At 32.0% G+C, this 26,682-nt stretch overlaps 1 protein-coding gene across 1 annotated transcript in view; it reads left to right on the top strand.

Annotated features, from left to right (window-relative positions):
- The window catches only part of LOC108907115 (cGMP-specific 3',5'-cyclic phosphodiesterase), a 178,044-nt gene that overhangs the window by 125,334 nt on the left and 26,028 nt on the right, over positions 1-26,682 (top strand). Inside the window, exon 7 of the mRNA XM_018710645.2 lies at positions 967-1,154. Coding sequence (XP_018566161.1) covers positions 967-1,154 — 188 coding nt within the window. The remainder of the gene's footprint in view (positions 1-966; positions 1,155-26,682) is intronic.

The following is a 26,682-nucleotide window of genomic DNA, read 5'->3' as shown; positions in this document are numbered from 1 at the left end:
TAGCGGATCGAGACTGACGTCTGACGTGCTCTCTTAGGGCGTGGAGATTCTTTGCCAATTCGTTGTGATAATTGAACTTTTGTCTCAATGTCATTGGATTGTTTAAAGAGTTGCCGACAAACGTTCATACGATGTTCTTTCTGTTGTTGGGTCATCAAAGGAGGAAGAAATTTTGCTGCAACTCGATGCGTGTTTAATTTTTTAGTCAAAATTTCAACGTATGACCCAAGTGAGATGTAAATCTGTTCTGCAACTTCTTTGACAATCGACGATTTGCCCGCATCAGATCTTGGACTTTCTGAATGTGGTAGTCATCAGTTGAAGTCGAAGGCCTTCCTGGTCGAGGATCATCAATTGACTGACGACGACTTTTAAATCTTGAAAACCATTTAACCCAGAGCACCACCTCCATAAGCTTGTTTCCAGAGTTAAAACGTTGCCGTGAGTTTTTCTCAGTTTCACCTAAAATTTTAATTTCTATCGTTGTTCCAGAAAATCGCATTTCAGAAATCGTCAATAATACTTAAACACGTCGTATTCAAATAACAATATCACAAAATCTAAATGAGATATCAACAATCCAAGAACTTGCGGTTACAGAGGAGGTTATGCCTAACGTAATACTGCCAACCGCGTATCACTAAATACCTCCATTAGCGCGTAATTGAAAAAGTCCGCTTATTTTCTGAACAGACCTCATATTATTTAGGAGCAGAAATGAATTTTCCGACATTATTATATATGAGCCATACCATACAATAATTATCTAAACCAAAATTTCCCATTTATGTTACACATTATGTATTATGTCTATTTTTTATGCTAGCCTACTTCTAAAAATACATATCCTCGCTTAAATATAGCCAATTCTGACGGAAGGTCGGTGTTATATACGACTTCAATTTGCGGATATTGAAACCGATCCGAATGAAATAGATCTAAATTTTCTATTTTCGTTTCTTCCAGACCCTCGTCCTTTGACCTAGCTAGCTCGACAATGGCCCAAATAGCGGGCTACGCTGCATCAACCGGTCAAATCCTCAATATCGGCGACGTGAGAGCCTGGCTGAAGGAAAAACACAGCGAGGGGGACGCTGAATCGGCGAGAACGATTCTTTGCATGCCTATAATAAATGGCCAAAGGACGCTTATAGGTAATAAATATTTATTTTTTATGATTGATTGTTTCCTTCGGTGGGCGGCGATCAAGTCAGATTAAGTTTAGATGAATAGCTGTAAGTGGAGATTAATATGTGAGATTTATGTTGCATTAGGAATTTTTGTTGTGTAATTAATGTCAGATTATAAGAAAAGAAAACTGTTTAGGAAAGAACATCTATACAGGATGTAAGCGACGTTGAGACAAATTTTTAGAGCTGATTCTTTTCACCCGAACAAACATAAACAAATAGCGACCGTTTTTTTTTAAATCAGTCGTGAAACTGTTTTTGACTCGAGAACCGAAGATGTAGGTCGTAAATTTTGTGTACTGCAGTACCTCCTTTATAATGGTTACATTTGTGTAAAATTTAAATATAAAATAATCAGTGCTGTAGCAATTAGAAGGTGTTTCAAAAAAAATAATTTAAAGTTAAAGAGAATATGTTTTACAGATTTAGATAGACAATTTCCATTCAAAAGTCTTGTACCCCTTGATTTTTTTTTTCGTAAAATGTACAATGTACGATTTTCGTGTAAAAATCCAAACATTATGACAATGCTAGACGTTCGTCAGCAGCGGATCCTATAATTTAATACGTTGAAAATTCACTAAATTGCTTTTGAACTTAGAAGAGGTGGAACTTCCTAGGCCAAAGTTAGCAGTCGATTTACCGAAAATAGCCGGACGCCCATAGGCGGACAGTATACGAAAGAAAGAGGATAAATATTTATAAAAAAACTCAAGGAAAATTTTCTGAATTTTGAAAATAATTCATACTCAGAACGGAAAAGTAATTATAAAACAATAATATTGTGTATCACTCCCTCATTTTAATCATTTATATTTTACTTTTATAGATTTATTTTTTATGTAATTTCATAATCCACCACTTGTAAATCTTGCATGTTAATGTCCTTCTAGGAGGGACTTTATATATACTGTGCGAACTTGAAGTTGATGCCTCATTTTCTTCATTCATAATTTATTTTTTTAGATTTTTTTAATGTTTAAGTTTAATGTCATAATTCACCCCTTGGAAACCTTGCAAGTCAATGTGCTTCTAGGAGATACTGCATACTTCTATTTTACACATAGCGTGCGAATTTGAAGTTGATGCCTCTTTTCTTCATTTAAAATTATTTTTTTCTAGAATTTTTGTTTAATGTAATGTCATCATTCAGCCCTTGGAAACCTTGCAAGTCAGTATCCTTCTAGGAAAGACTTTATTCCTCTATTTTACACATACCGTGCGAATTTGAAGTTGATCCCTAATTTTTTTCATTTATAATGTATTTTTTTAGAATCCGTATTTATCGTTCTATAGAATTTATTTTTAATATGATGTCATACATAATTCACCCTTTGGAAGCAATGCAGATCAATGTGGTCCTAGGATTAGTTTTATTTCTCTCTTCTACTACTACTGCGCGAATTTGAATGTAGGCCGTCCAGATACAGGTTCGGAAAGTCCCCATGGTACATCGGCCGTTACGTGAGAGCGATAAAGTAAGTCATAGAAATCCGTGCGATAGAGAAGGATGGCTCTAATAAAGGCGTCTCATAGTCACCGCCCGTTTCGCCCTTCCACAAATAAGATCCACTTCCACTTGCATATTCTTTCTGATTAAGCATTTATTGCAAACTTTTATAACTGTGTTCTGTCAATGCTGTTGATACACAATATCACTGTTTTGTAATTAATTTTCCGTTCAGTCTATGAGTTATTTTCAAAATTCAGAAAATTTTCCTTGAGTTATATTTTTTTATAAATATTTAGCCCATTTCCTTCGCTTACTGCGCGCCTATGAGCTATTTTCGGTAAATCGCCTGTTAATTTTGGCCTACCAAGGAGAACTTCAAAGAGTGAATTTAGCATTATACAAAAAAGAAAATAAATGAATAAAGACACAGCAACATTTTATTTGGAAATGGTCTATCCAAATCTGTAAAAGAAAAATCTGATGTTAAACAAATACTGTTTGATAATTGAAATCCCTCAGACCCTTCTAATTCCGACGCCACTGGTTACTTGTAGGTAAGTACAGGAAAAAAGTAGGCGGAAACTTAACAATTTAGGGAACGATTCTGCTTGGTTAAAATATAGTCTGTAATATATTTTTACTTCTGCAAAATTATATTCTGTTTAGATAAAATGCCTCTTTCCTTTTTTTTTAATATAGGACTTATGACATGTGCCTTGTGAGATATATCTCATGAATACTGTTGATTACTAAGGATTACTAAATTATTCGTTCGTTTCTCAAAATTTCAACAATTTTTTTTGCTCATTACGGCGAAAACGATACGTGGATACTCAGTACATATTAAATGTTGGAAAAGGATTAGTTTTGTATATATTTAAGGATAAAATGAGCTGCTACTTTTCTAGTCATTTCTTCTTTGGCCCACTTTAAACAACATTTTTCTGCATTTGAACAAAAGTAGAATCCATTAACGAAAATGATTTTTGTTAAATGAAATGAAAAATAAAAATATTTCTAAGTTCCATGAATCTAAGTCAAATGTGTTTGAAGATATTTGAATAATGTGATATATTTCTAAACTTCAACACTGTAGGTATATAATATGTCGAAAATTGGTTGCTTTATACCATTGCCACATTAAGACTTGTTGATCTAAAATAACCCAAGGAACAATCTACGGAAGTTCTGACATGTGTTTAGATGACATTATGTTTATGGAATATTAAATAATAGTTTTATGTTATTTAATATTAATGTAATAATTTAATATTTCTCAAAATTGGTTTATTTCGGCAATAATTGGTAATAATCTCTCTTCTTTGAGTTACTTGTAGTTCGTATAATCTTTCCATATTCTCCATTCTTCGGATAATAGACGATGGTTAATATTATAACCAAATAAAATGTTTAAAATTTTATTGCTACTATTTTATGAATACTTACTACAGGGTGTCTCACGGCGACGCCGACGGCCCATTAGAATTATTTCAGACTACTTCGATTTGAATTTTGAAAATTTGGGATACTGGGTTTTCGGGCATGCCCTTCTCAACTAAAATAATGGCGTCCACTTCCGGTTATACCGGAAGTCGCCATCATCATTATTGCAATTTTGGATTCTACGTGTTGTTTTAGGTGGACTTTTATAAAGTTTCACTGTTCCTAAAACTAACCGTTTTCGAGATATTTAAATTTTTTTCAAAAAAATGGAGAGAAACAGTGACTAGCTTCAAACCATGTGTATTTTATAGTAAGAAAGATAAAACAACAATATTTATAGGGGGTAAGCTTCCCATCCATACTTTAAAAGTGGCTTAATTGCATACAGGGTGCTAGAAATTTAATGCCGAGTTTACTTAATTTCAAATCTTCATAAGTCGTTTTTTCTTAAATGAAACACCCTGTATTTTTTTGTTTATTCTGATACACAATTTTATTCTCTTTCGAAGGGTATCAGGGTTCCCTATACCTATCCCTTCTAGTTTTTAAGTTATCTACTTACTAAAATCATGTAATTTCTTGCGATAGCTGTAGAATTTTTAACATAACTTCAAAACGAACAACTAATCTGTCAATTTGTAGTTAGTCCTTGCAGTGACAGTTTAATTTAGTGTTTATAAGAAATGGAAAACAATACATATCCAAATACAGATATTTTAAATTTATTATTCATTCACGGACGTTGCAATGGGATTATAAGCAGAAGATACAGTTTTTAATGAGAAATATCCAAATTTGCCACCAATGAGCAGAAAAAAGTTAAGGAGAATTTTAGCAAATCAACTAGAGTAGTGTCGAATTTGTGCAGAAAGAATTTTACCAAACTAATAACTTCAAATTAAGATAATGTAATAAATGTGCTAGCCTAATTTAATGTTTTTTGTCTAATTGAAGGTAACCAAATTTCTTACCGTATCTACGAAGAAAATTTAAATGCCGACAGATATCTCAATATTTTGCAAACAGTTGTGGCAGATTTTCTAGACCTTTATACCAAGTAAGGAAGTGTTGGTATCAATTAGACGGGGCTCCACCTCACTGTCACAATCAAATCGATCAACAGCTGACTGAAATGTTTGAAGATAGATGGATGAGACGCCTAGGACCGTGGAATTGGCCAGTGAGGTCTCTCGACCTCACTCCATTAGATTTTTATGTTTGGGGAGTAATAAAGCAAAAAGTCTATTCTACACCCGTTGCTTCGAAAGAGGATTTGATTGCTCGAATACGAAGAGCGTTCCATGAATTGCCTGCAGCTGAAATAGCAAAAGCGGTGACTGATGGTGTTGTCTCTAGAATCCAGAAGTGCTTAGCTGTTAATGTAATTGAACACTTATGACTTTTTTAAGTCATTTTTTTTTTATCTTAGTGCATTATTATTATTATCAACATACGTAATTGTGTATTATATGTATGAAGTTGATTTTTTAGAATTCTTCTTAACTTTATTCTGCTCATTGGTGGAAAATTGGGATATGTCTCTTTAAAAACTGTAAATGTTCTGCTCAGCGTCCCATTGTCTGTGAATAAATATTAATAAATAACTGGTGACACTTTAGTTGTTTGTTTTGAAGTTTTGCTAAAAATTCCATAGCTATCCTCGCAAGAAATTACATGATTTTAGGTGACACAAAAAATAGTAGATAACTTAAAAACTAGAAGAGATAGGTATAGAGAACCCTGATACCGTTCGAAAGACAATAAAATTGTGTACCAGAATATAGAAAAACATACAGGGTGTTCCATTTTAAAAAACCGACTTATGAATGTTTGAAGTTACCTAAACTCGGCATTAAATTTCTAGCATCCTGTATGCAATTAAGCCACTTTGAAAGTATGGATGAGCAGCTTAGGGGTCTAGCTATCCCTCCTATAAATATTGTTGCTTATTCTTTCTTACTATAAAATACACATAGTCCAGTCGGTAGAGGCCGAAAAGTTACTGTTGGTGACATTTTCTTGATAACTCGGAAATAACTACACAGGAATACTTTAAATGATGAGTACAATAACAGGCTAATTTGCTGACAAAGTATTTTATCAGGAAAAAAAGTTATTAACAATTTAATCGTGAAAAAAATTTTTTTTAGTAGTTTTCTTTAAATAACTCAGCGGGATGACTTTGTACGAAAAAATGCTTAGGACATGATTTTGTTCGTAATAAAAATAGCTACAAAATGGCGGTGGTCCGATTACGAAATTTGCAATAACAAAGCCGTGAGATTGAAAAAACGGTATAAAACGCCAATTTTTTTAAGTTGCTGTAAAAATGTCAATTATAAACAAAAAGTGATAAAACTTTCGAAAACTATAGTTCAATATATATACAATAATGACGCTAAAGCCGAAAATCAGGAGAGCAAAACTTTTTGTTCTATAAGGTGTTATACATTCATCGGCATCTGAAACTCGAAACTTTGCCAAATTTGTTCGAAGCTTTGCTGACACTTGAAATTTGGTACACACATAGTGTAAATATGCAGAAACCAAAAGCAATTTGCAAAATTCAAGTATCTTCATTTTTGCAGTTTTGGTAAGGTTTTATACGTCACCCTAGTTTTATACGTCACCGTTTTTTTAATTTTTGGACGTATATTTATGTATATTTATAAAATATTCCATTACGGTAGATTAGCCAGCATAATTACCTACAATTTAAAAAAATATATATTTTCATCGTTTAGATCCTAAGCTACTTAACATTTTGCGCCTGTTAGCCGTAGTCGTACATTATTCAACATATTAACATAAAACAAAATCGTACGTGTGGGGTAAACCTTTAACTTTAAGTAAACAATTGTTTAAATTTACTGTTGCATATTTCTAATAGTATACAAGCGCCGAAGAGCGGAGCTCGCGCTCGAAAATGAAAAGTTAAAGGTTTACCCCACACGTACGATTTTGTTTTATGTTAATATGTTGAATAATGTACGACTACGGCTAACAGGCGCAAAATGTTAAGTAGCTTAGGATCTAAACGATGAAAATATATATTTTTTTAAATTGTAGGTAATTATGCTGGCTAATCTACCGTAATGGAATATTTTATAAATATACATAAATATACGTCCAAAAATTAAAAAAACGGTGACGTATAAAACTAGGGTGACGTATAAAACCTTACCAAAACTGCAAAAATGAAGATACTTGAATTTTGCAAATTGCTTTTGGTTTCTGCATATTTACACTATGTGTGTACCAAATTTCAAGTGTCAGCAAAGCTTCGAACAAATTTGGCAAAGTTTCGAGTTTCAGATGCCGATGAATGTATAACACCTTATAGAACAAAAAGTTTTGCTCTCCTGATTTTCGGCTTTAGCGTCATTATTGTATATATATTGAACTATAGTTTGCGAAAGTTTTATCACCTTTTGTTTATAATTGACATTTTTACAGCAACTTTAAAAAATTGACGTTTTATACAGTTTTTTCAATCTCACGGCTTTGTTATTGCAAATTTCGTAAACGAACCACCGTCATTTTGTAGCTATTTTTATTACGAACAAAATCATGTCCTAAGCATTTTTTCGTACAAAGTCATCCCGCTGAGTTATTTAAAGAAAACTACTAAAAAAAAAATTTTTTACGATTAAATTGTTAATAACTTTTTTTCCTGATAAAATACTTTGTCAGCAAATTAGCATGTTATTGTACTCATCATTTAAAGTAGGCCTGTGTAGTTATTTCTGGGTTATCAAGGTTTGACACAGGCCGAACATCTACCAACTGGACTAACATGGTTTGAAGCTAGTCACTGTTTCTTTCCATTTTTTTGAAAAAAATCCAAAATTGCAATAATATGTAGGGTGATTCATTTAAAATAAACAAACTAATGGTGACTTCCGGTATAACCGGAAGTGGTACGTGGACGCCATTAATTTAGTTGAGAAGGGTATGCCCGAAAACTCGGTATTCCATATTTTCAAAATTCAATTCGAAGTAGTCTGAAATAATGCCTAATGGGCCGTCATCGTCACAGTGAGAATTTTTGAATACTTATCACTAAAGTTTGACACAAACTCTACAGTTCTATTTAATTTTTAAAAATGGTCTCACATGGAAGAATCCATCTGAACATTAGTAGAGAAAAAAATTATTCAAGTCTTGAAAAATTTTCCACTTAAATATCTATAAACTAGAATTGACTATCAAAGAATACAAATGAAACCGTCTTCGTTTGAATTTGATAGAAAATATAAATTGTGAACAGCGATGCTGCGATATACCAAAAGGTGTGCTTCCTTTTGTTAAAATAAATAAAAACACAGGTATGACATTTTTTCCTAAAGCAATTCCTATGGGCTCTACAGTCGCTAAAAGAAATAAAGGAAACACAGTTATCAATCAATTTCTCAGGTGGAACAGTTGGAGATATATGCACTATACATTGTGTCAAGGGTCTTCACAGTGTACACTCGGGAGTGAGGTCAAAATGATGTCAGTACTTCATATAACTTTTACCTCTACAAATTTTTGTTGCTAAGTTCTAAGGTTGAAAATTAAAAAATGTGTTTTTATTTATAACTCGTAAAATATACAGAGTGATTTGCTATATTTTCAAGTCCGATAACGTTAAAAGGTTTTTTGATTCTGTAAAAGCCAGTTGACAGAGCTCTTCGGTAACGTCAATTAATGCCCAAGTGGGATTTTTTAAAGCAAATAGTAGAAGGCACTAATGTCAAAATATTTTACGTCAAAAACTTTAGAAAATAGTATTTCCGCATCAAAGAGAGGTGGTGAGGTATCAATAGAAATGTACGAACTATGGCTTTAAAGCAAAAACCTAAAACAGTTTTAGCTGCGTAGAGTAGACGAATTTTTGGCCAATCTAGAACGACAGCAATTTTCGTCTTTTGCTGCTCACAACCTACAAACAAAAATTCTATATTGGTGCAACTGTTTAGTGATATTAACACATATAGATATTTGAAATATAAAAACATTACATTGATTAATGTGTACAATTAAGTAAAATAGATATATTATATATAGCAATGACATTGGATGTTTAATGAAATTTCACATGATATTTATATACTGCAATGTGCACTTTGGTTTTCGGAAAAAAAATAAGAAAAAACTATAACTTTATTGGAATAGTAATATTTACAGATGCAGTTCAATTCCATCAATTTCCACAATTTGTTCTTATGAGAATAGATGATGAAAATCCACACGACACACACGATTCACAGGTAAAACATATAAAGACGTTTGAGTTTTCCAACAGATGACGCAACCAGAATTGCATGCATGAAGTTGAAGATGGTAATGCACCTGTAAAGAAGTACTATAAGCAAGCTTGAAATTCATCGAAACAGTTTGAAGGTGAATAATTGGAGGCATTATTTCATGAAAATTCATGCCTGATGCTAACTGAACTGGCAGAATCATTAGGAGTTGATCATTCAACAGTTTCATCGTGTTTGAAATCATTAAGGATGATTAAAAAATAAAGACATTGGGTGCCGTACGAGTCGAAGCAGAGGGACGTCGAATGCAGTCTTTGCAAGTGTGAACAGTTGCTTCAACGGCAGAAAAGGAAAATTTTTTGCAACGTATCGTGACTGGCGATAAAAAATGGATATGCTACGATAACCTTAATCGTAAAAAATCGTGGGATAAGCCTGGCCATGAGTCGACATCGTCGGCAAAACTAAATATCTATGGTTTCAAGCTTCTGCTATGCATTTGTTGAGATTATCTGGGTGTAGTTCATTATGAATTGCTTACATCGAATGAAACCATCACGGGATAATGCTATCCACTACTATTGATGGCGTTTGACCCGAGATTGAAGGAAAAAAAGGTCGTTGTATGAGCAGAGACAGGCTAAAGTGATTTTGCAGCATGACAACGTTCGGCCACACGTTGCAAAATTGGTGAAAACCTATTTGGAAACGCTTGAATGGGAAGTCCTACTCCACTCATCATCTGTTTCGATCGATGGCACAAGGCCTGCTTGAGCAGCACTTCCATTCTTATTAAAGGTGTCAAAAATGGGTCGACTCTTGGATAGCCTCAAAAGACGTTTCGTTTTTCCGACGTGGAATTAAAATGCTTACAGAAAGATAGGGAAAAGTAGTGGACAATACTTCCAGTGACATGTTTTTTACTAACTTTTTTAAGTAAAGCTTTACTTTCCACGAAGAAACTTTGATAACTTATTCAACATCCCATTAGATTCAGATTTCTTATAAACGTGTTAGCAGGAGTATGGGATGTAATTATGTAGTTTGTCCCTTAATTAATGACTAAATGGGCAGTCTTATGTGGAATTTCTGTAAAATAATTTTCAAGTGCTATTGGATTATGTTCAAATCAAATACGACAAAACACGTGATTCATTGATGAAAGGGTCCCCTCATTGTAGTTTTGATGACCATCTTAATCGTACATTTCCGAATAGGTGAATTCGAAAAGCTGATCGATTTTTATGACCACCGCGTTTTCGGATTTAAATCCATTCGGTTTCATTGTAACAGTAGATGTTAGGAATAATGGGAAATGTTATTTTAAGAACAAGGAAACAATACTCTTAAAGGGATTTTATACAATAAATAGAGGCGTGTTTGTTTGCTATTTATTAAATAACTAAGACTAGTTCTGTATAACCTTTATAACCTAACCTATGACTTCAGGTGAATTAAAATTAACGTTTTATTTTATTTTATATGCAGTCTCAAGTATCGAAAAATATGCTTACAAATATTGTTATTTAATAATTATTGTAGTACGGTGTCATCTACAATTGCATTTTTCTCAAAAACTGCTAATTTTATCGAAATGAAGAACACCTTTTTTAACAAAATGTTTGGGGAATTTAGTAGTATTACATAAAAATCCAAAGTGGGCATAATAGTGGGTTTAACTTCCCACAAACTGTATGAATCCATACGGTTCAAAAGAATATATTTGTGTAATAAACCAATTGAATTTGAAAATTTATTTCTGGAGTTACAAATAAAAATCATTTTTTATTTGTCAAGTTTAGAAACCTGTATCTTAGCAACGACGACCCATATGAAAAAATGTTGTACAACTATTAATGCATTAACACTATTTTGACATCTTTTACCCACACCCCAAAGTATATGTCATGAAGTTGTTGTATCCTGTTTTCTCAATTTGTCCTACTCTCAGGAGCTCTAGCTAAAGCAGCCTCGACCCTGAGGAATTGGGTTACTGCGTAGTCCTCCAACTACGCACCAGACTCGTCGTGGAGTGAACGTTGATTGGAGTTGTCGCTGGTCGATCTCTTTCAATTGCGGGTCCCTCTAGTTCATTCTCGGAGCCTTAGTACCTGAAAAATAAAAATTAAATCATCCCCTAAACTAGCACCATAAATTTAGGAAGTATCGACCACAGTTAAGTCCATTGAACGTCTTTCAAAAGTCAGAGTATATGACACCCTCATTTCCTCGATCAAGTAGTCCAGGAAATATAGAGTTGGACACGACTTTTTGTTTCGGCAAGCTGAATTTATCACTATAGATGCTAAATATTATGTACAATAACATATTAGTTTCCACAGTCATAAAAATGGTAGATTGTTTACAGGGTGGTTAATTGTATAATTTTTATGTAAATTCATGTTTTTCGCTTATAACTTTTTTCCGTTTATTTCCACGAGAAAACAGTAAAGTACTTTATTTCGCCTTCAATAGTCCTACAAAACTAGCCCTCGAGTGTAAAAAAAAATTAGATCAAAAGAAGAATTTTATTTATGACTTTTGAATTAAACATTTATAAACTGCGTTATTATTACCAGAACTTTTTGGCATCGCATCCTCTCATTCCTTATCATTGTCTAATAACTCACACGAAAATTGGAATCGGTAAGTTGAATAGTTTACAAGTTATGGCCTTATAAACAAATTAACTAATTATTAGTCTGGACGACCCCGAGAATCATCCACAATCGCCACTGATATTTTTCATGATATATTTCATAATAATACATTGAAATCTATCATTTTCTTTTTAAATTTCAAATTTGTAACCTGGATTTTGTTTTTATTTTTTAGCTTTAGTTGCAAAATGAAATATACGACGCACGAGCGTGATATAGTTATGTATTATTACATATTGTGAAAGCTTATGAAAAGAGCTCAAGATAAAAAAAAATCGTCAAGATTCGTTGAAAAATAACGGAGTCCTAACCTCAAAAAAACGGTCAAAAATAACAAAGATTCACGAAAAAGTGCCAGGAAAAATACAAAAAAATTGTTTTTCTATATTTAATATTCATTTATATGGTTAAGACCCCGCCGAACGTNTATAAACAAATTAACTAATTATTAGTCTGGACGATCCCGAGGATCATCCTCATCCACAATCGCACTGATTTTTTTCATGATAGATTTCATAATAATACATTGAAATCTATCATTTTTTTTTTAAATTTCAAATTTGCAACCTGGATTTTTTATTTATTTTTTTAGCTTTAGTTGCAAAATGAAATATACGACGCACGAGCGTGATATAGTTATGTATTATTACATATTGTGAAAGCTTATGAAAAGAGCTTTAAGTTAAAAAAAAATAGTAAAGATTCGTTGAAAAATAACGGAGTCCTAACCTCAAAAAACGGTCAAAAATAACAAAGATTCACGAAAAAGTGCCAGAAAAATACAAAAATTTTTTTTTTCTATGTTCAAATATTCATTTATACGATTAAGATCCCACCGAACGTGAATTCGCGGTCAGAATTGATAGATCTTTTTCTAATCTCAAAAAAACTGGGCAATTAAGGTATCATGAATTTTTTAAAAAACAACAGATTCGCGCCAAAATTGGTGTACGGGGATTTTCGGGGTCGCTGATCACGGATCCGAAATCAGATTCACAAAATTCGTTTCTAAAAATTTAATCAATTACCTACGTACTTTAAGAAGGTTAAAACATGACTGGGTAGGTACTCTGTTTATAAAGCAAACAAAAATATTACAAAATGAATTTCGCAATTCTGACCTCGAATTCCTAATCAGCGACCCCGAAAACACCCCAAATATTGAAAATTTGATCGGCCTTCTTGGATCTGCCATCTTGAATTTTGCAAAATTGACCTCGGATCCGTGATCAGCTACCCCGAAAACTCCCGTATACCAAATTTAGCGCGAATGAGTAATTTTTCTGAAAATTCGTGATATCTGACCTTAATTGACCCGTTTTTTTTAAGTTAGAAAAAGAACCATCAATTTTGACCGCGGATTCACGTCCCGCGGGATCTAAGACATATAAATGAACATTTGAATATAGAAAAAAAATTTTGTTTTTTTCCTAGCACTTTTTCGTAAATTTTTGCTATTTTTGACCTGTTTTTTGAGGTTAGGAAATTCCTGTGATGTGATAGCTCAATTCTGACACCGGATTCGTGATCAGGAGGTAAAAATACTACGGATAACATATGTACAGACAGCTTTTTTTTTGTGTTTTGTGTGGAATTAATTATAAAATAATTACATTAAGATTGTCACTTTAAGTACGTATATTAGTTATTGCACTCGAAATTAAATTAGCTGTGAAAATATTTGATAATTAAAATGTTGGAATCGCAATAATACCCATCAACGGGAGATCATTACATATATCCCAGTGAAATCTAAAATAGAAACTACAGGCTTTCAGTTTTTTTATTCGCAACCATCAATACACCACGTCCTTTATTAGCGTTAGCTTATTAATAATCCCTATCACAACAAAAGATATAACAGTGGATAACACTTAAAAATGTTATAAAATAAATAACTAAATCGTAGCAGCAGTATCGTATCTTCCAGCGGTTACTGCAAATCGTTTGTTTTTTCTTTTTTGTAGTGCGAACACATTAATATTTTAATCATAATAAACTAATGCAGGAGTAATTGAATAAGTATCTTCATAGTCACAAACTTGTGATATTGGTTGTTATTGGGATATATAATTTTTGAGTTTTTGCAAATTTAAGATATAAATATCGCAATATCGACAAGATCACTAACATGCTTATTATAATTATTGAGATACCTATCTTAATTAATTATCTAATTAATGTAACATAAGACATATAATTTTGGAAAATCTTCCATTTTGCAATTTTGAGCACATAAATTACAAATAGATGACAGGAAAATACTATGGTAGGCGTAACATTTAAAACAACGATATAAATCGATAGCAGCATTACTACAATAATCATTTCCCATAAAAAGCTTACTAAATCCATAACTTTATTATAACTAACTCTTAAGTATCTCTCATTCAAATAAGAATGGTCTTATGCAAAACTACAGATTAAACCAAATCTATAAAGAAAATTATGTTCTATATCAAATAACTTTTTTTAACAGTTAAAACCCCTCACAGCTCTAATTCCGTCACCAATGGTTAGTTTCTGTTTAAATTTTACGTAGATAACAATTAATGGATCGTGACAGTCTTGAACACTGTGTTTCACTTCCATTATTTGAAAGACTAAAGAGGCTTTAGAAATCGTTTCAGGAGAAAATGAGCTGTTATTTTTGTTTGTTTGGATGGCAAGTATCAGACTAGTCGGTGTTACACTCGGTAACATATATCGTGATCCATTGCGCCACAAAATCGATATTGAAATTTGTATGCAAATTAACTAACAAAAACCTGCTCTCGAAAGAAGACAAGCGCTAGAAGTTAAAAGCAGTCTACAGTAAAGTGTCTATCGATCGCTAGTTTCAACGTTTGCCTATAAAAAAAGATCTTTATGGAAAGGCATTTTTAAGTTTATAAAGTTTTACATATCAAGTGTAACAGGAAGTATTAGTATATTTAAATATCAAATATAATTCCTCTTTTCTATTTATAAAACTTCAAGAAGCTACAATTTTTATCTTAATTTGGTTAGACTATATCTATATTTTACGGATATTAATTAAATTCACAAATTTCTGTATAAATCCAGATATAACTTTATACTATTCAAATACTTGTAGGTACATTTTGTTTATCTCTCCGCAAAAAAATGATGCCAAGAGTTTTGTAACACGACGAGCAGTATTTTTTTTAAATTTAGAATGGAAAGAGATGAGGAAAAATAATAGAAACGTGTAGCTACATCTCCGTAACAAATTTTATTGATATTTTTTCATACGTGAAATAAAAATACAAAATATTTTTCAACCAAAGGTATATTGTGGAGTAACAAGTATATACATATTTCATAAGGTGTCCTGAATAACAGGTCAGCGCTTGGAGATGAGTGGTCGATATATCTCTACATAGAAAACGAGTAAAACACCATCTGGTTGCGAAAAGTCCTTTGGACCCAGATATTTCAAAATTATTTGTTTGGATCATAATTTCAATAGATTAAATAAAATTATCATCAGCCCTAAGAGAGTGATAATGTTTATTATTTTGAAAAAAAAAAACTATTTTTAATGCTAATTTGATATTAAAGAATATATCTTTAACTGACTATGACTGAAACGTCACTGAAATAAAATGCCACTTTATTGAATGAGTCGAAGCTGATACTTTATTCCGTTAAGCAGTTCTAATCTTATTTTGTGTTTATCGAAGTATAAAATAATTTCTTCAACAGAAGAAAAATACAGAGGATGAATCGAGTCAACGAAAAAACTGTTATAAAGATAATCCAATTAAATAAATTAATGAAGTGAAAGAGACGGCTGCATAAACAAGATTCACTGTGTGCAGTATTGTCATTCCTTGATTGTTTTTGTCTAAGAAAACAGTCTGTGAACAGCTATTGACGTAAGTCTTTCTCTGTCCATATGATATTGTACTTTGAAAGATAAAAATGATTGTTTTCATTACGATTACGAGATTATTTGCTATTATTTATACAGGGCGTTACAAAAAGGTGTTGCCAAACTTGAGGAGGTTATAGAGGACATTGCGGAAGAAAATTTTTGTTTATAAACACCTAGTCGGAAATGAACAGTTTTGACTCTGGAGCAATTTTTGTTTAAAAATCTAATGTCATTACGTTGACCTTAAAAGGCTTCGATATTTAAGTAATTTTTATTAAGGATAATGCAAAAATAATAAATTTATAATAACTGTTCAAAACGTCTTGTGGTAGTTTGTTCTTTAGTTCGATGCAAAACCTTCTGTGCAGTGTCAACTTCCTACAACTGGTTTATAGTTAGTTGTTTTTTCTTAATCGACCATGGATTGACGAAAATGATGTTTGGCAAGGATGTCGGCGATTCGGAAACCGTTAAAAACGTTGCACGAAAAGCAGGTCAAGAGTTTGTCCAACCAAAAATTTCACACTGAAAAAAGCAGGCAAATAAAAAATAAAAAGTGTACATCACGCACTTAATACACAATAAGTAAATTTTTTTCGACGTAGACACTGATTTTTCCGGATGGGTAACCAGGTACAATGCACCTAACCTGTTGATAAAATATTTAAAATAAACTTTTCATAATCAATAGCAAAATTGTTATAAATTGTCGCGTAACAAAAAGAGTCAAAAAGACTCTTGAGAACACAAATCCATGGTCACAGGTTTAGAATGTTTTCGCAGACTTCAAGGGTCCCTCAAGGCTCAATTATTGGGCTAATACTCATTAGTATTTTAGATATCGCTACCAGACTTGATGTAAGATTTCTTTTATCTGCAGATGACTTAAAGATATTTTGCACAATTGATTCTCATCAGAATCGCAAAATTTTAGAAAAACCTTCATTTAATTAACATGTTATGTACTATTTTTATCAATCACCCTTTAATATCGGTAAACGTAATGTCATATGTATAGTCGTCAGATAATATTGTAATGGTATAATGTGTGCGGAATCGCTTTTGAGCCCAAACTATCTTTGAATATAGGTACATATTCAAAATGTCGCTTAGATTACAGATCTTGGTTTTCAAAATTGAAATGTGAGGTATTTTAAATTATTGTAAAAGCTTAAATTGCTATCTAATACGTCATATCTAATAATAGATCCAAGACTGCATAGTCCAGTGCAGATTTTTAAATCAGCTATATTTATTCTTGATAATGTTTATCCCCAGAGGTGTACTACAAGAAATCTTTTATGAGCGGTTAACTTGAAGAGCCTAGTTAGCAGGCGAGTCAAACGCTCTGTTGTTTTTCCTATATAGGGTAATTCAGAACTCATGCAAAAAAATTTGGATGTACAGGGGACTCTTACAAATACAATTTTGTAAAGAAAAAGTCAAAACTTGCTGTTCAAAAATGATTTAAAAATACACTTCTGTACGGCACGGGAAACTGGTCCACTGAAAACCTGACCTCGCACAATGCGACCGGCATGGCGGTACAGTGTGACAAAACCGGACAAAAACTTGAAAGAATTTCGCCACTATTATTATTAGTTAATAAAATTTGTGGTTTTAATTAATAAAATAATTTGACATACCTGTTGACAACTGTTCAAAATTTTGTCCACCGACGTGTAAACACATTTGGGCCTGTCTTACTCAGTTTCTACGAACTAACACAAATGTTGTCCTGTTCCACCATAACGCAATATATTATAATACAAATGTTGTCTTGCTTCACCAGAAATTAAAAAAAACTATTGTAAACCCGGATTTCAGTATTCGGAGTCGCTGAGGCCACGTGGCTCTCCACGCGTATTGCGAATGACGCTAAATACTACAGTTGTCCAGCGATGTAATGCTTGAAAGTACTACAACTTCAATAACTTTTTTCTCAGAAATTATAAGGATTTTACAAAAAATTTTTTACGATATTGACACCATTTCTCATGCCGCATCTATTCCGGAATTTTGGGTATGTTGTGAATCACCCTGTATACTTAATATACTCTGTTCTATAGTTACAAAACTAGTTTCGAAAGTTTCCGAAAAAACACTTGTTGGGTATTTTACTATCAACAAATAAATGAGCCAGATGGATATACATAATCTTTCTATAAGTATCACTAATTAGATATAAATAATTATTTCTATCTATGATGCGCTATTGACGTTTCTAACATTTTCATGATTTTTCGAATTTTATATTAAACGGTACAAAAGTCTTACAAATGGTGTATCCTAATTCAAAGTAATAATCTTCTTAACATTAAATAACTTTTTTAACAGCTGAAAGTGTTCAAATTCTCTGTAATTCCACTGGTTAGTTTTCGTGTAAGTTTTATGTGAAAGTAGCTACTATGAAGCACTGCACTATAATTAGTTTATTAGTTTAATTTGTATGCTTCATGTGTTGCCAGTGTTTAGTAATTTTTCAAGTAATCTAATTTTGAAACATACAACGAAAACTTCTGATAGGTACAAAAAGGACAGATTGCCCACATAGCATAAATGTAAGTTAATTGGAAATTAGTATATTCATATCATAGCATGCCAAGTAGATTGACATTACATCGACAATACCTGAAAACCAATTACCAAAACAAGCAACAATCTGATGGGGCTTTCCCAACTTCTGTACCAATTTAGTGAATATTAATTCAGTAGGGTCGACATTGGCTTGGAAAGTTCCTTCGTTTGCATTGGCTTCAAAACTTGCTTTATTATTACTGAAATCGCTTACCTAGAAAGTTAACCATTTGTGGAAATATACAACGCGTACGTAATGGTTAGAACTAAATATTGCTACCGACCTTTTTTTTTTAAGGAGCTCTTTGTTTCAAGTTTACTTTTCAACTTTTTACTTATGGTAACTCATATAGTACTTCACACCTACAGAAATTTAAATTTACTTGAATGTGTAGCCTTTATTCCTATTGTTACCGATCTTTTTTCTTAAAGAGTTCTTTGTTTTTAAGTCTTAAAGTAAAAGTTAAACTTCTTTCCATCTTGAGAGTGCTACAAAGAGAAGGAAAGTTCACAAATAGATTTCTCTCGGTTTGCGAAATGACCACCAATATATGTCTGTAGTAGGTTTATATTTTGAAGCGTTTACAACAAATAGTTTGGATTTGATAGTTTCCTCTTCCATCATTTTAATACTGCTCCTAGGTAGATGAAATCGAATTTTTTTTTATTAATCTTGTTATACTTTAACCAATTCATTATATGGGTTTAAGTAAAGTAAAGTTCCTATCTACAAGAAACTGGAAACAATAGAAGTGATAATAATTTATTGGCCAATTTTGGCGATTTTTGTGAGTTTTAATATTTGTTCGTAGTCAACAGTACAAATCTAATGTTAGAAATAATGTAATAAAAGTATGAAATGTTGTAGTAAGTATATTCTACAATTTGACATTTGCTCTTATTTTAGATATTTAACATAATTAAAAAAAAATTAAAGATAACAGAATATCAACACATCTATCATTATTTGATAAATAACTATTAAAGGGCGACATTATTCTACATACTACATACTATTCTACCTAAATTAGTTCTACAAAAAAATATATCGAATAAATAATTATTTGTGGTATTTGTAAATGGAACACGAAAGTTTAACAAAGATAGAAGTTCAGGACAATCGATCAAGTTGTTACTAAAAATATATATCTACGTAAAGCTTGTTCTTGTAAAAGATAGTATATTTTGTAGATGTAAAATAATACTTTTTTGTCATTTATTCAAAATCTTCAGGATAAACAAAAGGCTATCAAAAATTATTATAATACATCTCTGTGAAAAGTACATGAAACGTTTGATGTATAAAACTGAAGTTAACACGTTGTAAGAATTAGGAAAATTAGGAAATAATTCGGGGAAAACGTCATCAATACCATGAGCGATAGCTTGTCTGAACTAATTCATTGACGACAATTTTGAACATGTTTAGGAAGATTTAATTTCATGAATTTTATGTTGCTTTAAATAGCAAATTTTAACATAAACTTCCCTACATACCATACCATATTTAAACACATTCATAAAAATTTTATGTAAAATTATGTACTACATCATTGGATATTTTCACGCCAGATAATTTAACTTAAAGATATCTTATTTATTTATAAGGAAATTTTATTGCAATAAGGTAATTTTATATGAACTTATGTTTGCAGTTTTATATGAAATGTTTTTGAGTGTAGTTTGGCTACCACTTTCAATTTGTTTTTTATTTTATATTTTAATATAATTACGATAAATTCTTTTAAAGAAGAATACGAATTTATCGTATTTCTGTGATCTGAAATAAACAAAACAATAGAGATGGGGAAGTTTACATAATATTGCAGGTATTCTATTCAGATTTAATTTCGTTTCATCGAATTTAAATACGAATTCCTAAGCGTAATAGCACTTATATTCAGACACTTCTAATTTATGGGGGGATGTATAATGGTTCTATAAATTTAATTAATGTAGACCTATTTTTAGCTTTAGGTCTAATATCGTAAGTAACACGTAGACTTTATGTTACAGTGGTTATATTTGCGCAAATCAATACCTACTAAATAAATGGCGTAATTACCTTCACAAAACAAGAAGACAAATGGGTTTTGGTTTGGCTACAGACCTAATTAAGAACATAAATTCCTCTCCCTAACGTTTAACATTATAAACAGGTAATTTGAGTTGAAAATTTACGAATACTGATTGCCATCGTTCGTAGTTCTTATTTATAAGGCAGAGGGTTATTTATTGACTCTGATTATATTAGTGTGAGAAGTAATACAATTTATGGGCCAAATTAAATCAATAGGTTACGGTTCGCCACGATAAATCGCTAGCTTAGATAAAACCCACGAGCCAATAAAACATGTTAAATCGGTACTGTGATCTACTTAGTGCTGCGCCTTACTTATCTCTGCGATCTTTGGCATTTTTCACAAAAGCTGTAACAACGGCGCATCCGCCATTTCATTGAAAACTGTAAACTGATATAACATCAAATTGCTACTCTCTATAAGTTATTTAATTTTTAATATATTCCAACTATTCAAAAATTACCCTGAAGTAATAATAATATAATTATCTGCAAAGTAATTTTCTGATATTACTCAATTTGATTTCAGTCATAGGCATAATTAAAAAAGGGATGTATTTAAAGAAAATATGTATTACCGATCTATTTATCTAACACTTTATATTATGTTCTGATTGAATATCCCCACATATTCTGGGGCAAATTTTTTTTCTAGTCGATAATAAAAACTGGATATAAGAATTTATCTACACCTAATATTATCAAATTTATAGAAAATATCTATAACAAATAATACATGGCAAAGAAGAAAATAATATTACAATATTAAATAACTATACTGCAACAAAATTTGTAAATTTTCGCTTAAAATCAACACAATTTTTTGTTATTGTTGTGTTGAAATAATAACACTATTCATTGAGTAATATTCACTCAACTATTTGTTAGTTAAATGAGTATTTTGAGTTATCTTGCTAAACGGTGTATACCACACCTAATAGTAAATAATATTAATTCTTGATTTTAACTAAGTAAACGTATTTGTTGTCTGTTTGTCCATAACTTTGTGTTTCTCTCCTACTGCTTAATATCATTAACAAATGGAGTGATTTTTACATAGTATGTTCTCATTCTCACACTTTTTATTTCTCTAAACTAAAAATTGCCATGATAACTTCAGTTCTATTTTTAAATTTCTAAGTTCACTAAAAATTAACCACTAAAATAATTTTACTCAAATATTCTGAATGTTCCTGAACTTCCTTTTTCTATGCATTCTCAATCCTTTCCATCGAAACTGGATATCTTGAGGCCTCAAAGGTACAAGATGTACAAGAAGTACAAGTATTTTTAAGAAAATGTGTGATAAGTCACCACTGCTGATCTTACATTATGAAGCGTAGAAAGAAAGATACGAATCAGTTGAAATGGAGGTCATTATTTAGTTATTTAATTTTATTCTTTTGCCATGTTGGTACAGCCATATTTTGCCGCATTACTTGGTGAATATTTTCATTAAAGGTGAAAATATTAGGAGCAAATAGGTTTTGTTTTACCGGCTAGATAAAAAATTATTCTAGAAAATTTGATAGCTTTTAAAAAATAATAAAAAGTAAAAGGAAAATCTTATGTAAAACATTGCTAGTATTTAGGTTAACTAGAGCTAAAGTAAAAAAAAACACTTTTAAAGATATCGCACTCAACATTGATAAAGAAATTTTTGAGGATGCTAAACTAGAATATAGTGTTAGATTTTACATAAAAAAAACAGAAATATAAAATTGAGGAAAAGTCCATCTCTTTTTTTAAATTTACTAGCTACTGAATTCGGTTATATCAGAATTATCATTTTGCAGGTAACTAAAGGGTGTCCCAAAATTTACGCAAGAAGTAATTTTTATAGAAAATAAAGGTTTTTAATTAAAAATTATATTTTTTTATGGATTCATAAACTATATAGTATAGAGATATGTATGGAAAAGCATATCGTGTAAAAAACCTCCGTTTGTCGAATATTGAGGCTGAATTTCATTGATACCGCGTTCAATTTCCTCCTTCCAGTCGTGGGTGGTCGTGAACTTGTTGACTTAAACCTTAGACTTCAGAAAAACCGAAAGGCAAAAGTGCAACGACGTTAAATCGCATGATCTGGATGGGCCAATTCTGATAACCAAAACGGAAAATACCAGGAAATGAATAATGCAGTAATTGAATTATTTCTCGGGCTATGGCATGTGGCACCGTCTTTTTGAAACCACACATCCATATCTTGCAATTTAGGGACAAAAATCTAGAACACGTCGCGATAGAGTGCAGTTATTGCCTGATAACCCGCATTTTCGAAGAGGAATAGTCCAATCATGCCTGTAGCCCAACATCGGCACCAAATAGTGAACGTTATGGATGCATTTCTTCATTTGCATCACTCGTGGATTTTCTGAACTCCAAATGCGATAATTTTGTCGATTAACGAAGCTACAACATGAAAATGAGCCTCATCGGTAAAGATGATAATGTTCGAAAAATCTACATCCATTTGTTGTTCCATAATCCGTTCAACGAACTCTCTTCGCTCTGCGTCGTCAGTAGGTTCCAGTTCTTGAGTCAACTGAACTTTGCAAGCATGAAGATGCAAATCTTCCGTGAGAATACGCTGTAAAGAGCTTCTCTAAATGTCCTATTCCTAACCACGATGCCGAATTGATGTTCCTGGACTCTCAGCAACACTCTCACTAACTGCTTCGATGTTTTGCGTTGAGCGACTTGTTGAAGGACGGTCTCTGGACTTTTCAATTAATCTCTTCACAGTTGTTGATGAAGTTAAATCACTATTCCGATCACATTTTGTACGAAATTTGCGAATTGTAGCTACTAAATCTTCATTATCTTCAAAATATTGCCAACAACGAAAAAGTGTTGTTCTTTCGTGTAGCGCTCCATTTTTAATAACCCTAAACTGCCAGCTGTCACGCTGTCTTTTTTTTTTCGTTGGCAACACTTTACCACACCAACAGCGAAATTTTTTTGTTAACAGTATTTGAATAATTTATTATGTTATGAATCATCTTCAACGCATTTTTCATATAAAAATTGATTTAATCGTCTTGAAATTGGTTCATTTGATAAAAGTTTTAGTAAATAATGTTTTATGAACGTAGCTAATGTTCTTTCACGAAAAATATTGAACGTGATCATTTGCACAGACAGACACAATTTAGTAAAAAGGTTAATTTATTTCATTCTGAAAATTAAGGACAGTAGTGTCTTAACGAAATGATTTAATAAGCACATATATTGAAAGCTGATAGTTACAATTTACAGAATGGCAGAAATCTAAAATAAATGCAAATATTTATTTATTTATTTTACTGAGTTGCGTCATATTAAAAATGGTCATCATTAATAGTTTTCATTTAAATTACGTTCAAGTACTTTCAGTTGCCTGTTTCTAAACTTCACAAAGCATTATTTCATTTTGAATTTATAGAAGATACATGAAATTTTAATACGACGAGTTTTGACAAAGCCTCTGCTTTGATAATAAAAACTGAAATTGTAAACATATAAAAAAAAGTGTATTGCTGTTTGTTACGAAGCGGTGAGTGGATTTTTCCCATTTCCGTAAATGCAATTGTCTCGGTTACTATTTCAAAAAGTAACATCTGTTTATATATTCCAGCATACTAAATTTCATTTAAATCGAATAACGCAATTGGATTAAACTTTTTTACTAATTTTGTTGCTCTCTGACGGTCAAACAAACTAACTTTAGATAGAGGTTAATGTCCATTATCCGTAATTTGGAATTGTCGTTGCAGAATTCCATGAAATAGTGTTTAAAAAAATCGTGTGGGAAAATGTTAACTTTTGCGGTCCGCAATAAAGTTGGAATATACTTAACTTTTGTGTGGATTTTGTTATCTATTTTTATCTATCATTTCACCTTTCACTTTAGTAAATATTAGAAAAGTTTGATCCATATGCATATTTTCAATATTTAATTAGTTATGTAATAATAATTTGAAGTTATTATTGTTCTGTAGGTACGTAATAATGCATTAATATGACAAAGTGAGGTTACACATACAGGGTGTTTCAGGATTAAGTCGACAAACTTTAAGGAGATATTCCTCATAAAAAAATAAGAAAAATTCAAGTATAATTTTTTTTCCAGAGGCTTCATTTTCGAAATATAGGGCGTTAAAAATTTTTTAAAAATTCGAATTTTTTGAATAACTTCTAAATGAAGAAGGCTATTTAAGCCAAATTTGGCATGACAAATCTTCTTATAAGATACCATTTTTCCATAGAAGTAGAAGTCCCGCACCAGTGGCGGAGTTATGGGGACTCGGACTCATTAAATTATAAAAAAAATTAATACGGCCCCACTGAAAATAAAAAATGATGCTGTTTTTAGATAGAACAGTTTTTTTACTTTTTTCCTAACTCTTATAGTTTCATGGCAAAATTGATTTTTCGGAAGGGTGCTTCTGGATTCTGTCGATAAACTTTAAAATGAACCTCAACAAAAATTTTCGAGTAGGCTGCTGTCAAGCAATGTTAATTTGACGTTTTAAATGTTATTTTGCGAATTGTTGCATAAATTATCCATTAGATAAAGCGTTCAAACTAATAATAAAAATAAGTTTAATAATGTCGTCAATATTTTCGAACAATGAATATGTTGATATGGTCTTTGTATATGGTTTTTGTGATGGAAAAGCCACGGCGCCTCGCCGTGAATATGCAGTAAGATTTCCTCATCGCAGACTACCAGCAAAGGAAACATTTTCAACGACATTCAGTCGTCTCAGACAAACTGGGTCTTTCGGTATTCCAACTTATGCTGACGGACATTTTGCCCCACTTCAGGACGAAGTAAGTTCGAATACTATTTTAAACCATTTCGATGAAAATCCATCCACGAGTGTCAGAAGATCTAGCTATGAGCTAGATATTTTTTCAAGTTCCATTTGGAGGACTCTTCGGGCTGATGGACGCCATGCGTACCATATCCAGCGTGTGCAACATTTATTGCCTCAGGACATACGATGCAGGCGCATGTTTTGTGACTGGATGTTAAACCAAGTAGAGAATGATGATCAGTTTACGCAATAAGTAATGTGGACAGATGAGGCAACATTTACTCGAAGGGGAATTTTAAACCAAAGGAACAACCATATTTGGTCCTACGAGGCGGTAAGGAAACATAGTTTTCAGCATGAATTCCAATGAACGTATGGTTGGGTGTATTGGACAACATTATAGTTGGTCTCAACTTAATTAGGGAGTGGTTAAACATTAATTATCCCAGGAGATGGATTGGTCGTGGATGACCTGCAGCGTGGCCCGCACATTCACCGGACTTGACACCGATGGGTTTTTTCGTTTGGGGTGCTGTTAAATAAAAAGTCTACGAGGTGCCAGTTGATACCCTAGAAGATCTAAGACAGCGAATAGTCCAAGCGTGTCGAGAATTAACTCCAATTCAGTGTCGATCGGCCACTACCTCCATAATTAGAAGATGTCGTGCTTGTCTACAGTCCGGAGGCGCCCATTTTGAACAAAATATTTTTTAAATCATTTCATTTTTGATTCACTTTTCGCTTTGTCTAGGTATAATATTAATTGGTAATTTTTTGGTTGTTTCAATTTACAAATAAATTTTCATGTATTGTTTGCCATCTTATTTTATTTAAAAGTACACAACACAAGTAAAAGAAGTGACTACAAACCGCCTGAAAAAAATTAGGAGTATTGCAAGGCTCGTTACGTTGTCGCATTGCGAAATAGTCACAGTAGATGTTAGGTACTTAAATATTTCTATTGTTTTCATCATTATTTTTTTTTCTACACACCCTATATCTCAAAAACGAAGCATCTAAATAATTTTAATACTATTGGTTAAATCCAAGGCAAGAGGAGACAAAAAGACTCATTTGACTCACACATACTCGAGACTAAGACCAAATTTAATAGGTACTATATTTTTTAGGTTTTATGAGGAACGTCTTCCTAAAGTTTATCGACAGAATCCAGAAGCACCCTTCCGAAAAATTAATTCTGCCATGAAACTATAAGAGTTAGGAAAAAAAGTGAATGTACACTTTTTGTCAATAACAAACTGTTCTATCTAAAAATAGCATCATTTTTTATTTTCAGTATGGGTGTATTAATTTATTTTTTATAATTTAATGAGTCTGAGTC

The sequence above is a fragment of the Anoplophora glabripennis genome, unplaced genomic scaffold, assembly GCF_000390285.2.
Source record: "Anoplophora glabripennis isolate ALB-LARVAE unplaced genomic scaffold, Agla_2.0 scaffold325, whole genome shotgun sequence".
Lineage (NCBI taxonomy): Eukaryota > Metazoa > Arthropoda > Insecta > Coleoptera > Cerambycidae > Anoplophora > Anoplophora glabripennis.
Note: the sequence above shows the minus strand (reverse complement) of the source record. Positions and strands in the feature narration are given on the sequence as shown.